This window comes from Nicotiana tabacum, chromosome 16, assembly GCF_000715075.1.
Source record: "Nicotiana tabacum cultivar K326 chromosome 16, ASM71507v2, whole genome shotgun sequence".
NCBI classification, from domain to species: domain Eukaryota; kingdom Viridiplantae; phylum Streptophyta; class Magnoliopsida; order Solanales; family Solanaceae; genus Nicotiana; species Nicotiana tabacum.
In genome coordinates this window covers 42,712,055-42,725,831 of record NC_134095.1, presented here as the reverse complement: position 1 = coordinate 42,725,831, position 13,777 = coordinate 42,712,055, and the positions used below count along the sequence as shown (strand labels likewise).

General features: G+C 31.9%; 2 protein-coding genes and 1 long non-coding RNA gene across 3 annotated transcripts; all 3 read right to left on the bottom strand.

Moving 5' to 3' along the window:
• Window positions 1-3,057: 3,057 nt before the first annotated feature.
• Window positions 3,058-3,519, bottom strand: LOC142170217 (uncharacterized). The gene has a single exon (XM_075232066.1). The coding sequence runs from the start codon at window positions 3,517-3,519 to the stop codon at window positions 3,058-3,060; it is 462 nt and encodes a 153-aa protein (XP_075088167.1).
• Window positions 3,520-3,629: 110 nt separating this feature from the next.
• On the bottom strand, window positions 3,630-4,689 carry LOC142170216 (protein FAR1-RELATED SEQUENCE 5-like). The gene is made up of 2 exons (XM_075232065.1): window positions 4,517-4,689; window positions 3,630-4,419 (listed from the first exon to the last, which is right to left on the bottom strand). Exons 1-2 carry the CDS (start codon window positions 4,687-4,689, stop codon window positions 3,630-3,632), a joined length of 963 nt encoding a protein of 320 aa, XP_075088166.1.
• A 3,725-nt stretch (window positions 4,690-8,414) lies between these two features.
• LOC107765617 (uncharacterized) lies at window positions 8,415-11,339 on the bottom strand. Its single transcript, XR_001643469.2, has 3 exons — window positions 11,187-11,339; window positions 10,002-10,074; window positions 8,415-8,748 (listed from the first exon to the last, which is right to left on the bottom strand). It is a non-coding gene; the product is annotated as an uncharacterized LOC107765617 (long non-coding RNA).
• Between the last annotated feature and the right edge of the window lie 2,438 nt (window positions 11,340-13,777).

Sequence of the window (13,777 nt, the reverse complement as noted above, 5' to 3'; positions counted from 1 at the left end):
TTTTTTTAAAAAGCTTTATGACAAAAACTATTGAATCCAACACAAAAACTTCAGCTTATCAGATGCTGAAGTCTTTAGAAATATACTAAAAAACTTCAGGACATTGGGTCGAAGTTTTACTATTTTTTGTGGCCTTATTTTTTACTATTTTTTTTATTGCATTTACCAACTACTAGCATTTAGCACTTATTTGTTTTGCCAACTACTTATCTTGTTACATTCAATTTTTGTGAACAAAAAACAGTTAACAATCTCTTCAGCATTTATAGATATTAAATTGATTAGCTACACTCTTTGGCTATATTAACAATCTCTTCACTTGAAAATTTCATAGTCACCCATAGACTTCCATCATATTTCTTTAAATTTGTATTCAAAGAAAAACAAGAAAATATTGGCTAAGACATGCTTATTGGGTGTAGCAGGGAGTTCGTGGGGAGCAAAGATAGTGAAGGAGAAGTCGAAATACTTGATATGTGAAGGAGAGTGGCCAGATCAAAAACTCGAGCTCCAGGACAATTTGCTCTTTTTACTAGTTGATAAATTTAACTTTTAGGAAAAAGAGCAAATTTCCTGGGGCTCGAGTTTTTGATGTGGCCACTCTCCGTCACATATGAAGTATTTTGGACTTCTCCTTCACTTTCTTTGCTTCCCACGAATTCCCAGATGCACACCAGTAAGCATGTCTTTGACCAATATTTTCTTGTTTTTTCTTATGAAAGAAGATGGTAGTTGCTAAAAAAATATAGTACTAAACTTCGTCAACCTGTGTCAGGTGCTCGTATTGCCGCTTCTGTGAATCAGTTGAAGACATAGTGAAGGTTCATGGAATGTAGTTAACAAAACCAAGAAGAGAAACTAGGACATGACTATAGAGAATATGATGACACTCTGTGAATTTTTTGAATAGAGAATAACTTGTAAACAAAAAACTAATTTTTTTCTTTTTTTCCAAGGATGTAAGTGAAAACAAAATTGGATTTTGTGAATATACATTATTTTTTGTGAATTATGTGACTTGGTTTGATTCAAATATATTTGTATGTTTTTCCATGAATCTCAAGTATATTTTCGTTGAAATTCAGCATGCTAAACTTGAGCATGAAGTAAATAACTTTTGCTTTTTAAGCTGAAGTTTTGGTTAAAAGTCATAACAAAAGTGTCAAATGTACGACAAAAACTTCAGCCCATCACTAAATACACTAAAGCAGTTTCTGCGTAAGTTATTTGAAAAAACTTTACGACAAAAATTATCGAGTCCAGGACAATAACTTCAGCTTACCAGGCGCTGAAGTTTTTATAAATGCACTAAATAACTTCAGCATATTGAGCTGAAGTTATTGAAAAAGCTTTATGACAAAACTATTGAATCCACAATGAAAAGCTTCAGCTTATGATGCGCTGAAGTTTTTAGAAATGAACTAAATAACTTCAGCACATTGGGCTGAAGATTTTGGAAAAGCTTACGACAAAAACTTCGGCATGTTTTGGTATTTTTTTAAGTTGATACTTATCTTTTTTGCATTTACTATCTACTTTTTGTCTTTTGTCACCTATTTCATCTTTCATTTACATTTGTTTGACTATATAGTAAATGATCCGAAAAGATATTTTTCAAGCTGAAGTTATTTTTTTACTATAGAAAAACTGTTGGCTTTATTACGGATGAAGTTACATTTCTTTTTGCATTTACCACATACTTGTTTTTACCACCTACTTATCTTGTTTCATTCAATTTCTTTGAACGTAAAGCAGTAAAAACAACTGAAAAGTTACTTTTACATTTATAGATATTAAATTGATTAGGTGAACTCTTTGTCTATATTAACAATCTCTTCACTTGAAAATTTAATATTCATTCATAGACTTGCATCATATTTCTTTAAATTTAAATTCATCCTTAGTCTTTCAGCTTTTGTTAAATAAAAAATGTCTGGTGCAAGCGGAAGTAGGAAGCCTAATATGGATGAAATTATGTAGAAGTGAGAGAGTTTGAAGTGTGAGTGGTACAATAACAAAGCGATGGTTAATCTTATGATTTTGTGGGATCAAATAAAGGCTGATTGAGAGAGAATAAGACCAAAGCTCTTTGCGAATGAATTATTCTAGAATAGGCTTAACCTGGAACGTAGTTGTAGAGGTTATTCAACCTCGTTCGACAAGGTTGTGCAGCAGTTTGATAGTTTTCAGTTTTCCAGTTGGAACGACTATTCCAAGCTGCAAAACAACCTGCAGACTCTTCTTACTCTTATGGACAGATTAATCGTGGAACAAAGTCAGCTACGTGATGAATTCAAAAAGTTGAAGATTGATCTTCTTGGATTCAGTGATTTTTTGCCCGGCTACCCTATAGGTATCTCTGATACTGATAATGATGAGATATATAGAGAAATTGAGGAGTACTGTGATGATGATGATGATGATGATGATGATGGTGATGATTGTTAGTGTTTGTAATCCTTTTTTTATGTTTTAATGCTATGCTTTTTTGTTTACTTCAGCCCATAGAGCTGAAGTTTTTAGGTTCATTTTGTATAGCTTCAGCCAGAGAGCTGAAGTTTTGTTTGTACTTTGTTTGTTGTTCTCATCTCTTTTTATATCAATGTAATTGTCATCCTCTTTGTTCTTAGCTTTCTATTGCATTATCCTTGTTATTTGTTGGTATTTGCTTTATATTTCTTAGTTGCAGTATGGTTCTTAGTTTTTATTAAGTTCTTTTTCTATAACTTCAGCTTAGAGATGCTGCAGCTTTTGTTTGTACATGCATTTCTTTTTGTGTGTTGTACGTGTATGTGTGTGTGTGAGTGTGTGTGTGTGTATGTGTGTTTGTTTAAGGATATGTATTTCACATACTGTAAGCTGATGTTTTTTGTCACAAAAGTCATTGCGTACTTTTTTAAAATGCAACCAAACTTGTAAGTCTGCACAACAAAAATGAGTGATTTGTACTTTAGCAGTATATAAAATAGTCCAAGAGCTTCTTTTTTTTATTCCTATGAAAAAAATCACATTTCAATTATGTCATACAATAAAGAAAGTCTAAATTCAGACCAAGGATTATTGAATGTTGGAATATTTTTCAGTGTGTTTCTTGGTATATGGATGAGGTGCTGGAGAAGACAAGCAAGTTGTTCTGTTATGCCCAGCTTGTTTATATCGACTGCATTTGGTAGACGTGAATGGTACTGATTCAGTCGCAGGTATATGCCTCTTCTTTTGTCTTCTTCCTTGTAAAATCTCTACATCGGGAGGTTTTGTAATCTCAGATTGTACATTTTGTGGTATATCCCATGATTTTTGATCTCCTACGGTATTCACATGTCCTTCATATGTTTTCAACCATGTTTCCCTTGAATACCAATTTGAGAAGTAATCAGATTTCTGCAAATATCTCTTATTTATAGCAGCAATTGCATGTGGATAGAGCAATTCATCAAGTTGGAATTTCAGGCAGTCACATGTTCTCTTCTTTAAGTCCACAATGAATTTGATTCCTTCACTATTTATTCTAAACAACATTGAGTCAAGGTTAAACACCTAACAAGGAATAAAAAATAAAGACAAACTATATTAGTGTATTTTTGCTTCAAAAAGAAAAAGTATGAAATTTTTTAAATGTAAGCGGTAAATCACTTCAACAGATATAAAAAGCTGAAGTTAATAAATATACTCACAAACATTTTGCAAGCCAAGCCCATCTTCCTAGTCATCTCTTCTTCTGCCCATATTGATACTATGTGAAAATTTTCATTTGTCGTTTTTCTCCGTTCATAAAACCACTCTCCCAACTTTTCTTGGATGAAATCTAACATTCTTAAAATAGGAATTTCTCTCTCTTTTAGTAAAACAGAATTCATTGATTCTACCATGTTTGTTATTAGCATATCATAACGTCGCCGTGGGAACCACGTTCGAGCCCATCTCTCGGGAGGCTCTTCCATTATGTAATTGTATGTTTTTTTGTCAATACTTTTGAGTTGGGACATTAACTGATTAAAATCTTCACGTTTGTATGACCTTGCAGCACTTTGAAAAAGATTTATTACCGTGGCTTTTGCATGTCTTTGCTTTAAATTTTTGTCAAAGTGATAGAGGCAGATACCATGGTGAGCTTCAGGAAAAACTTTTCTAATCTCATTTGCGATTGATTGGTTTCTATCTGACAAGAAAACCAGTTCACGACGGATTTGAATTGCTTTTCTCATTTCCCCGGAGAACCAAATGAATGCCGCATTGTTTTCTGAATCTGCTACACCAAAACATAGAGAAAATATTTGATTGTTTGCATTCTTTGATACAATAACAAATAGAACACCACGATATTTTGACTTTAAAAACGTTGCATCTACTGCAATAACGGGTCTACAGTAGGACCAATCAGCTATTGATGCCGCAGGAGCAAAGAAGATGTAAGCAAATCTGTACAGTGAAACACAAAAAAACAAATCATAAGATGTGAAGTTTTTCAAATAGGAATATGAAACTTCAGGCTGATGGTTAGTATTGTTTTGCTTACCTATTCTGCGCATTTCTTTTTATGCTTGATGAGTTTTTGCCCCCCATCATGTGTAGGTATGAAAGAAGAATCTGGTAGTTCTCTTCAGGTATTCCCCTTATGCAAGCAACAACTTTTTGAATAGCACGCCATGCCTTGTGATAACCAATGTCAATTCCAAATTTCTTTTTCATTTTATTTTCTACAAAGGCTGGTGTAACCTCTATCTTTTTGTCTCGAACATGTTCTATAATTTGTTCACTTATAAAATTTGATGTAGCATGCTTCTGATATGATTTTCTTGCATCAACCGAGCATTCATGGATGTTATGATATTTTATCACCCTGAAGTGTGGAATTTTTTATTCTGGTAGCACGTACATTCCAACCACATTTGTCCACGATACATTTCAGCTCGTATCTCTTTGAACATGATCTAACAGCAGTGAATTCAACTTTCTGGTTTATCTCCAAGCTGTAGAAAAATTTAGTCATGTTTTGTTTGTTCTCAAAAATTGAGCCAACTCTTACTTCCTCATGCAACGCATCGTGCCTAAGTATTTTACATGGTGGAGATTCTTTCAGCTTTCTCCTCACTCTTTTTCTTGATTTCTGAGAAGCACAAGAACTTTCAGCAATTTCTTCAATTCTATCTGATGTTATCGGTATAAGCTCCATGTTTACTTCATCTTCGCTGTTGCTTATCATTGCAGAAGGTAACAAAAAGCTTTGTTGGATTGTGTGTTGGTTGTCAATTTGCATTATTAGTTGTCCTTCTTCTTCTTGGTCATCAACAAACTGGTATGAATTTATTGGATGAGGGGGTAGTTGTTGCAGCATTATATATTCTAAAGCAGCTGTAATGTTAGAAGGTTGTTGCTCGTTGTCTACTTCCATTATTGGCTGTCCTACTTCATGTTGATAATCAGCAAAAGGTTCTGAATCTATCGCATATACAAGCGATTGTTTGAATGTTGCAGATTCTAAAGGATATATTTTTTCGATGATGAAATGGCAATTCTTGTAGGGTGAATCAGTTGTAAGCAAATGTATACAGGTACTGAGTTCTTCATCTGAAGTTACAAGCATTCCTTTGCTTGTATTTAGTTTGATATCAAACAATACTTTTAGTGCATATCTGGTTGAATCAATATTTGCAACTTCACTAATTTTCTTCAGGAAAGTATTGGATGATATGTGCTTATTAAGTAGAATAAGTTTTGTATCATGATCCAAGTATTTGAAATCAGGAGTCCAACTCTCATTGAAAGTTATAACAACGCAAATTGAACTCATCCTGCAGATTCATGTTAGTGGCAAGTATTAGGAAAATGAATAGAAGAATTTTAGGTTGTTTGTGCTGAAGTTTTTACAAATGAACTAATCACTTAGGCATCTTCTGCTAAATTTTTTTGAAAAACGATGTATGACATAATTAATGAATGCTGCACAGAAAACTTCAGCTTATTAAGTACAAAAGTTTTTAGAAATAAGCTTAATAACTTCAACATATCAGCTGAAGTTTTTTTGAAAAAGTTGTATGACAGGGATTCATGAATGCAGGGAAAACAACTTCAGCTCATTAGGTGCTGAAGATTTTAGAAATGAACTAAAGAACTTCAGCACATTGGGCTGAAGTTTTAGCAAATGAATTCAACAAACTTGAGCATGTTTCAGCATTAATTGCATAGTATACAGGAGTAACCTACACAATTAAAGTAGTAATTATATTGCGTTGGGGCTATGTGTTAGTGTAATAATTACATTTCTATCACATTCATGCACGCTTTTCAGTAGACAACGTTTAAAATTCCTCTTTGCCTTTTCATATACCATGGAGAAGTTTTTTCCCCCTATATAAGCACGCTATTCCTTGTGAGTTTATTCACTCAAACACATATTTTAGCAGACATAATAAAATACAAAAAGGAAAAAATGGATGTTGTCATCAGGCAAATAGTGGAAGAAATCAAACAAGACATTATAGAGGCTTTTGAGCTAAAACTGGATGAGCTCATACACAAGTACGACATGGAGCTGGAAGAAATTAACAACAAGCTTGATACGCTTGTGATGTATGCAAGATTTGATAATCTTGCTGATGAAGATGCTCGTCCATCTGGTAGTGACGATGATGATATGGACGATTAGTTTTTCTTTTTGTTATTTATATTTATTTTGTTATTTATGTAGTTCAATTTATCTTTTTGATGTTTAATGAAATATTCAGTTTTTGTTTTAAATTTTTTCTGCATTTTTTTAATATTAATTCTATTCAAAGTCGAAAAATAGCAGAGGAAATGAACTATATAAGTTCAGCAGGAATTAACAAAAACTAATCCGAATATTAAGCATTTTTTGGTATGAAGTTTTTTCAAAAAATCATAATAAAATACACAGTGCTTGATGAAAACTTCAAGCATGAACTAAAAATTCTTTTTAAACTTAGAAAATAACAGAACAATTAACAAAAACTTATCCGAAAATTACATATTGCACGACAAAATATTAAGCATTTTTAGCAAACGAACTAAATAAAATTTCAGCATACAAAAAATTATATGAAAAATGATTTACATATTCCTGAAAACATAAGCATTTTTTGGTATGAAGTTTTTCCAAAAAATGATAATAAAATACATAGTGCGGGAGGAAAACTTCAGCTCCATCAGCCGAAGTTTTTACAGATTAACTAAAGAACTTCAGCACCTGTGCTGAAGTTTTTTGTGCAATATGAAATTTTAATTTATGTTTTATTTTTTAATTTATATTTTATTTTTTACCCAGTGTAGGAGGAAAACTTCAGCTCCTCCTGCTGAAGTTTGTAAATATTAACTAAAAAACTTCAACACCTATGCCGAAATCTTTTTTGCAATATGAAATTTTAATTGATGTTTTATTTTTTTACAGAGTGTAATAGGAAACATTCAACTTCTCCTGCTGAAGTTTGTAAATATTAACTAAAAAACTTCAACACCTATGGCGAAGTTTTTTGTGCAATATGAAATTTTAATTGATGTTTTATTTTTTTTACAGAGTGTAATAGGAAACATTCAGCTTCTTCTGTTGAAGTTTGTAAATATTAACTAAAAAACTTCAACACCTATGCCGAAGTTTTTTGTGCAATATGAAATTTTAATTGATATTTTTTTCTCCGGTTGAAGTTTTTAAATATTAACTAAAAAACTTCGACAGGTCGAAGTTTTTTGCGTATAGGTGTTTTAAATATTCAAACACTCATATAATGTTTTAATATAATTTTTTCTTCGTTGTGTTATTTGCCTGCTCGTTTTGCTGAATTTTTTAGATATGAACTAAATAACTTCAGCTTGTTTCAGCATATTTGTCGGATTAGAATGTTCGAATTCACCGTCAAATAGATTTAGAATGCAAATTCAGCATATTAGTGAAGTTCGTCAAACAACTTCAATCAATCAATTAGAAAACATGTAATTCAAAAGCTATTTTGAATTTTGAAGATGAATTTGAATACTTACAATGTATTTTGTAATTTTGAATTTAGAATTTGAATCTGATTCAAATCTGGTTTGCGAGAAACGATCTCAGGAGAGACGGACTGCTGAAGGAGATACAAAGAAGATCTGGAATTTAATTCTGGTTATGCTTGATACATCTTTTATATGTTTTGGAAGGGGTATAATGATCATATTATTACGGATTTTTTGTTAGTTGGTTACAAAATCAATAGTTTTTAAAAATAGGGTATAGATTAAAAGGTAGCATAAAAGTAGGATACGACTGCAAATTGCCCTAGCCCTAGATAACTAGGTGGTGCTGGCCCATAGCATGGGCCCAATATGGTAAAAGCTGAAATTATTAAAAAAAATTTAACTCTATTTTGATATGAAATGGCAGAAGAGAGGATATGTAAAAATTTATCAAATATAGACAATATCGCTGGATATAAGTAGATATAATTTGAAACAAATATTCACTTACAAATATAGTATGATCCCCAAATGATACACTTTTTACATCTATGGGAGCGCAACGACAATACAAAAATGACAGTTTTCTTCCATCATAATCAGCCACAATAGTAAAAGAGATGGATTAGGTATGCCCTTGCTCAAAGTTTAGGCTTGATGATCTTGACATTTTTGCAGGTGAACTATATGTTACCTTCATTGTTCTTGGAAGCTCCCCCCTCCTTATCATTCTTTCTCTTTCATGCTTTCTCCATGATCATAAGATGTTCTTATCATCCTTATTTTATTCTTGACATCCTCCTCCTAGATAAATAGAGAGGAATCACTGGAGTAAGAACCATCATCAACAAAAATTTACATGGATAATGATATTGTACAAACGTCACCCAAATTCAAAAAAAAAAGATTATAAACTAATGCAATATTTGAAAGAACCAATATTTAAATGACAGTACACGATCCACACACATGGATCAGTGAATAAAAAATTCAAATGCTTTTGAGTTTCTGGCAAATTTTAAATGCAAGCTTATTATGGTATCATATCTATGGAATCTTGTATTTAGTGCGCGCCAGAAGTTCCTATTCTTCCCATATTATTATAATACTGAGCACTCCTTTTTTAAGAACAATATTTCTTTGACTATGAAAAATTTTCGCAATACAATTTATGGGGAAAAGGATTAATCCTTAATCCTTATATTGGCATAGTGCCACTAATACTTCCGTTACAATAACCAGCGATAGATATTACAACCTGATTTCAACTAATAAGATGGAGTAGTTGTTAAGACAGTCCTCCTAAATTTGATATAAAATTTCTTATTGGAGTATTCCTTGCTCAAGAACAACCTCATATTTCCAAGTTAAAAGGCCATCAAGTGCACTTGATACAAACTGGGATTCATGGTATAAACTTACGAGGAGCTACATAAACAGTAAGGTAAAATGGGAGTCTCACTTCTTATAACTTTCAAATTGTCATGTTTAACCATTGATATTTTATGTCTCCGTTCTTACAATACAGAGTACTCCATAATTATCAGGCATACAAATTGACTTCAAACCAGATTAACACAAGTACTTTCTTTCATTTCTAAGTGCCCTAACTTTTAGAGCTGATCAACATATATCAACACCTAATGGTAAACATAAAAATCAAAAACTTCCTCTCTGTCTGGTCACTAATCATATACTCTCTGTAAAAGAACAGACTTCCTAAATTCCATCACACAAAGTGCTTTGATTGAACTATAATTTTATAACGTAAATGAAATGATGTACAACCAGTAGAAATGAATGTCCTATATAGTGATTTTTTTAATGAAAAATATCCTATACGGAGATTTTAACATCTTGACCACCTTCCTACTATTATTTCATATTATTTGATTGAAATAAGATCAGTATTTTAAGAAAACATCCATTCATAAACTAAATTCTGATGACATAATGTAGTAAGAAGAAACAATGAGAAAATGAGGGCATGAAAGTGAATGTGTCACGACCCTAAATCCAACTAGTCGTGATGGCATCTAATTGTGGTAAATACTTACTTGTCACTGGCATATGAGAACTACATCAAACAATGTATCCTCAGTAGTTGTCCAATACATTTAATATAAATACCTTATTAAAAAAAATAAAAAAATAAATAAATACCAGAAGGAGGTTTCCATCAAAGGTTGAACTAAGATAATAATGAAAGATAACAAAAAAAATTCTTTGGTATGAACTGGTCTTAGCTACTTTCTTTTTAGTAACAAGGGGATATGTGAATGAGAGGCTCATCGTACAGACTGAAGTACGTGGCTCCACTCCCGAAACCAATAGTTCTATTTAGTTTTATCCCAAGAAAGTATTTTGGCTACAAAATATAAGTATGTAACTCCAAATAAGTAGCACTAAATAAAGAAGGCATATCATCAAACATCATAAGTGCATAATCCACTTCAGAATTTCAGTAATCAAGCAATGAAAATATTATACAGGTGAAAGAAAAAATATATCATATAACTTCATATATGTATACATGTATTATGAAGAAGAAGTGTGGCGCAAATCAAGAGACCTAACCTTCCAGCATCAATTTTCATATGTCAGATTTTTGGTAGAACAGTTTAATTCTGCACTAAATTAGTTGGTATCTGTCTGCTACTTTGCTTAATTACCATCTTACTCTAGACTAAAACATCAAACCAGAGTGGATTTTTTCATAAGTACACTCTTAGTCCCAACTCAACCAAAACCCTCTGGGGTTTCCTAGTTCTAGTGAAGTTCACATTTGTTCAAATGAAGCAGAGAAGACATCATGAATCAATTCAACCTAATTTGACAATATTATTAAGCAAAGACAAAGAAGGGGAACAATCATAATAGATGAGCAAAATCATCAATATTAAGCTAATATATTTCTCCTTGTTTAAATTTGAAAATTCCACCAAAAAGTGTTTGAGCATAGACAATTCATATATGTAAAGAACAAATTGGGAAATAAAGAAAAAATCAGAATAGAACTCAAACAAGCAGTGTAACAATAGATGAAGTCAATAGCTGGTGAAAAAATGATTCGCATCAGACAAAACGTAGTGGAAAAAAAAAAGAAGCGCAAAAACCAAATGCTCAATAAAGTGCAATAAAAATTGACAAAAGGCAAAGTAGTTTACAGTCCAACTGAGAACATAGAAAGTAAGATCGAAAGAAAGATATAAAAGAATTCAGAGCGAGTGGAAGAAACTAACCCAGGAGCAGAGGCTAGGACGGGGAACAGAGCGGGTTGATCTGGTGAGGTTGATGGAGCTCTGCTTTTTGCTGTAAGTTCGAAGATGTTGTGGCCTTTGTATTAAAACACACGCGGATTGTAGTGATGCTGTGGCTATAAAATTAAGAGACACGAGATCTGAATGCCTAAGAAGTCAAAAATACCCTTGATTTCTAATTTTAGACAAAAAGCACACAGGTAGAAACCTGTTAATAAGTTTGGTCGCGCTTTGCGCGTTCAAAGAACTCTTTTTATAAGTTTGGTCGATATGAAAAAGATCAAGATATATATTACCAAAACTTTAAAAAATAATATAGAAGTAAAACATACATATGAAAAGATTACAAAAACAAATATATAAGAAGAAAATACATACAAAAGTATAACATCAGGATAAAATTAGCACATACTTCTTTTTTTTATTGATTTGTATATATGAAAAAATCATTTTTCTTTTTTCTTCCTATTAGTAGAGTTTCACGCCCAATAAACTCTATCTTTCCAATGTTGTATCTCTATTTCTATATAATCATCCTGTTTTAGGGAACATACATGAATTAATTACACGAACAAAAAAAGAAAAAAATTAAATCTGATATTGACATATTTTCTCATTGTGCCACTAATATGTTTCAAATTACACTACTCTTTAACAACAAATTTAAATAATGTCAAATTGTTGAGGTGTGCTCTCCTGCTTCTTCAGACTTTAGTACTCCAGTTTGACAGTTTTTATTAGATTCCACAAAATAAGTTGTTTGTGTTATTGCTCCAACAAAAAGCAAATTAAAGGAAGCTCAATATACACTTCAAGATCTATACTACATAAAAACACATGCAGTAAAGAATATTGAGAACCATAGACATTAGTAAACACTAATTATCTTGTTTAATTATGGAATAAAAATAAACTTCTAGGTATATGAACAGAACCAAGAGAATATTACAAATTACTAACACTTAATAAAATTCAACAAATCATAACTCCATTCCTACATCATATGGTCCAACCTACAAGTCATAGCAATAATTTTGTTTGCTGAAAGCACAAAACTAAATACACCATAAAATGTTTGCTTAATAATTTTGTATATAATCAAGCGACTATCCATAAAGTGTTTCCATCTTTATCTCAAATTTTGCATTCTTCAAAAGGAAAATATCCATATCCTTCAGTCAAGATTATTCCTTTTCAATGTTACACCAAACATACACTAAATTATCAAATGGACCAGAAATGTACAAAATCATTGGGTCATCAACAAATTGTGAAAACTGAATCAGACGATAGATATTAAGCTAACACTCGATTAAGGCTCCTTAACATTAAATTTTAATCAAAAATGACTTGCCAATTCGTCTTTAGGAGCGGATGGTCAAGCATATAATATTAACTCTATTTAAAGAGGTTTAAAATACAAGAAAGAAGAAATATATAAGAACAAAAGTTTGGACCAGCCGATACCAAGTTTATGCTAAACAACTTTGAAATAATAAAAACAATCTCACCGCTGCATTTAAACTTGCTACCAAAATTACATATCTTTATTAATGGAAAAATTGCTTTGATCCCAATAAAGGAAAATTAAATACACTAAACAACAAATAATTAAAAGAGTTCTGAAACTTCAGCTTTAGAGACGGACCTCATAAATTTGCAACTTATCATCAAAAATGTGCAAAGAGCATCATGAGAATTCAACACATAACTTCTTCAAAATATAGGGACAATTACATTTGTATGCGAGATGTGAGAAAGCCTACGAAGGAAATCCTCAAAGAAGAGAATGTGCAAAGTGTCACCATTTTATCCCACAGGTTTGAAGACCCTAGTTCGACAAAATTTCAACACCAGAGAATGTAGCCAAAGGGCAAGCGCTACTTTCTATGTTTTTATTTTCTTTTTCTCTTTAATTGGTGGGAACATTTGATCCTCAATTATGGAACAACTAATTGTTGACATGAATCTTGAGATTTTAACATAAATAAATTGGATGAATAAAGTAACTTATTCATTCAAATGTTAACTGAAAGCGCTCAGTTTTCCAAATATAACACTGTTAAATAGTGGCAGAAAAAAAGAAAGTGTAGGAAAAAGTTACAATTGGAGTACCTGTGAAAAAATCGTGGATTACAAGAGAAAGAGCAGTATATGGATCTTCATCGTCCTTCACGTTTCAGTTTAACTACCAAATCAAATTTTAGAGCATATGCGCAAATATGAAGCAAATAATTTCCAATTATTAGGTAATGAAAAATATTTATATGTGGGCCTTTTGAAACACTCGAATAAGCGTTTGATAACCAAATCTTCCACATTTATATTATCCTGAAGATAATTCATCTTATCAGACTAAAATCATATCATTCAAGATGGGCAAACTGAAGTACTTTTGATTTTTTATGTGGTAACACATAATTGAGATATTGCAGACCAAAAGAAGAATTTTAGGTCTGACGAGTTGGAGAAAGCAGAGGAGATGAGAAGAAGTTATAAACTACAAATATAAAGAATGAGGAGTTTTACGCAGGAAGGAAATAGAGGAGCGAAAGGACGTTTCGTAATTAATG

Bases quoted from the DNA above. Each gene is read 5' to 3' on its own strand.
- LOC142170217 (XM_075232066.1), bottom strand. From the start codon at position 3,519: ATGTTGTTTAGAATAAATAGTGAAGGAATCAAATTCATTGTGGACTTA.
- LOC142170216 (XM_075232065.1), bottom strand. From the start codon at position 4,689: ATGAAAAAGAAATTTGGAATTGACATTGGTTATCACAAGGCATGGCGT. The intron at 4,420-4,516 runs GTAAGCAAAACA...TTCACTGTACAG, and splicing joins AAAAGAAATGCGCAGAATAG to ATTTGCTTACATCTTCTTTG.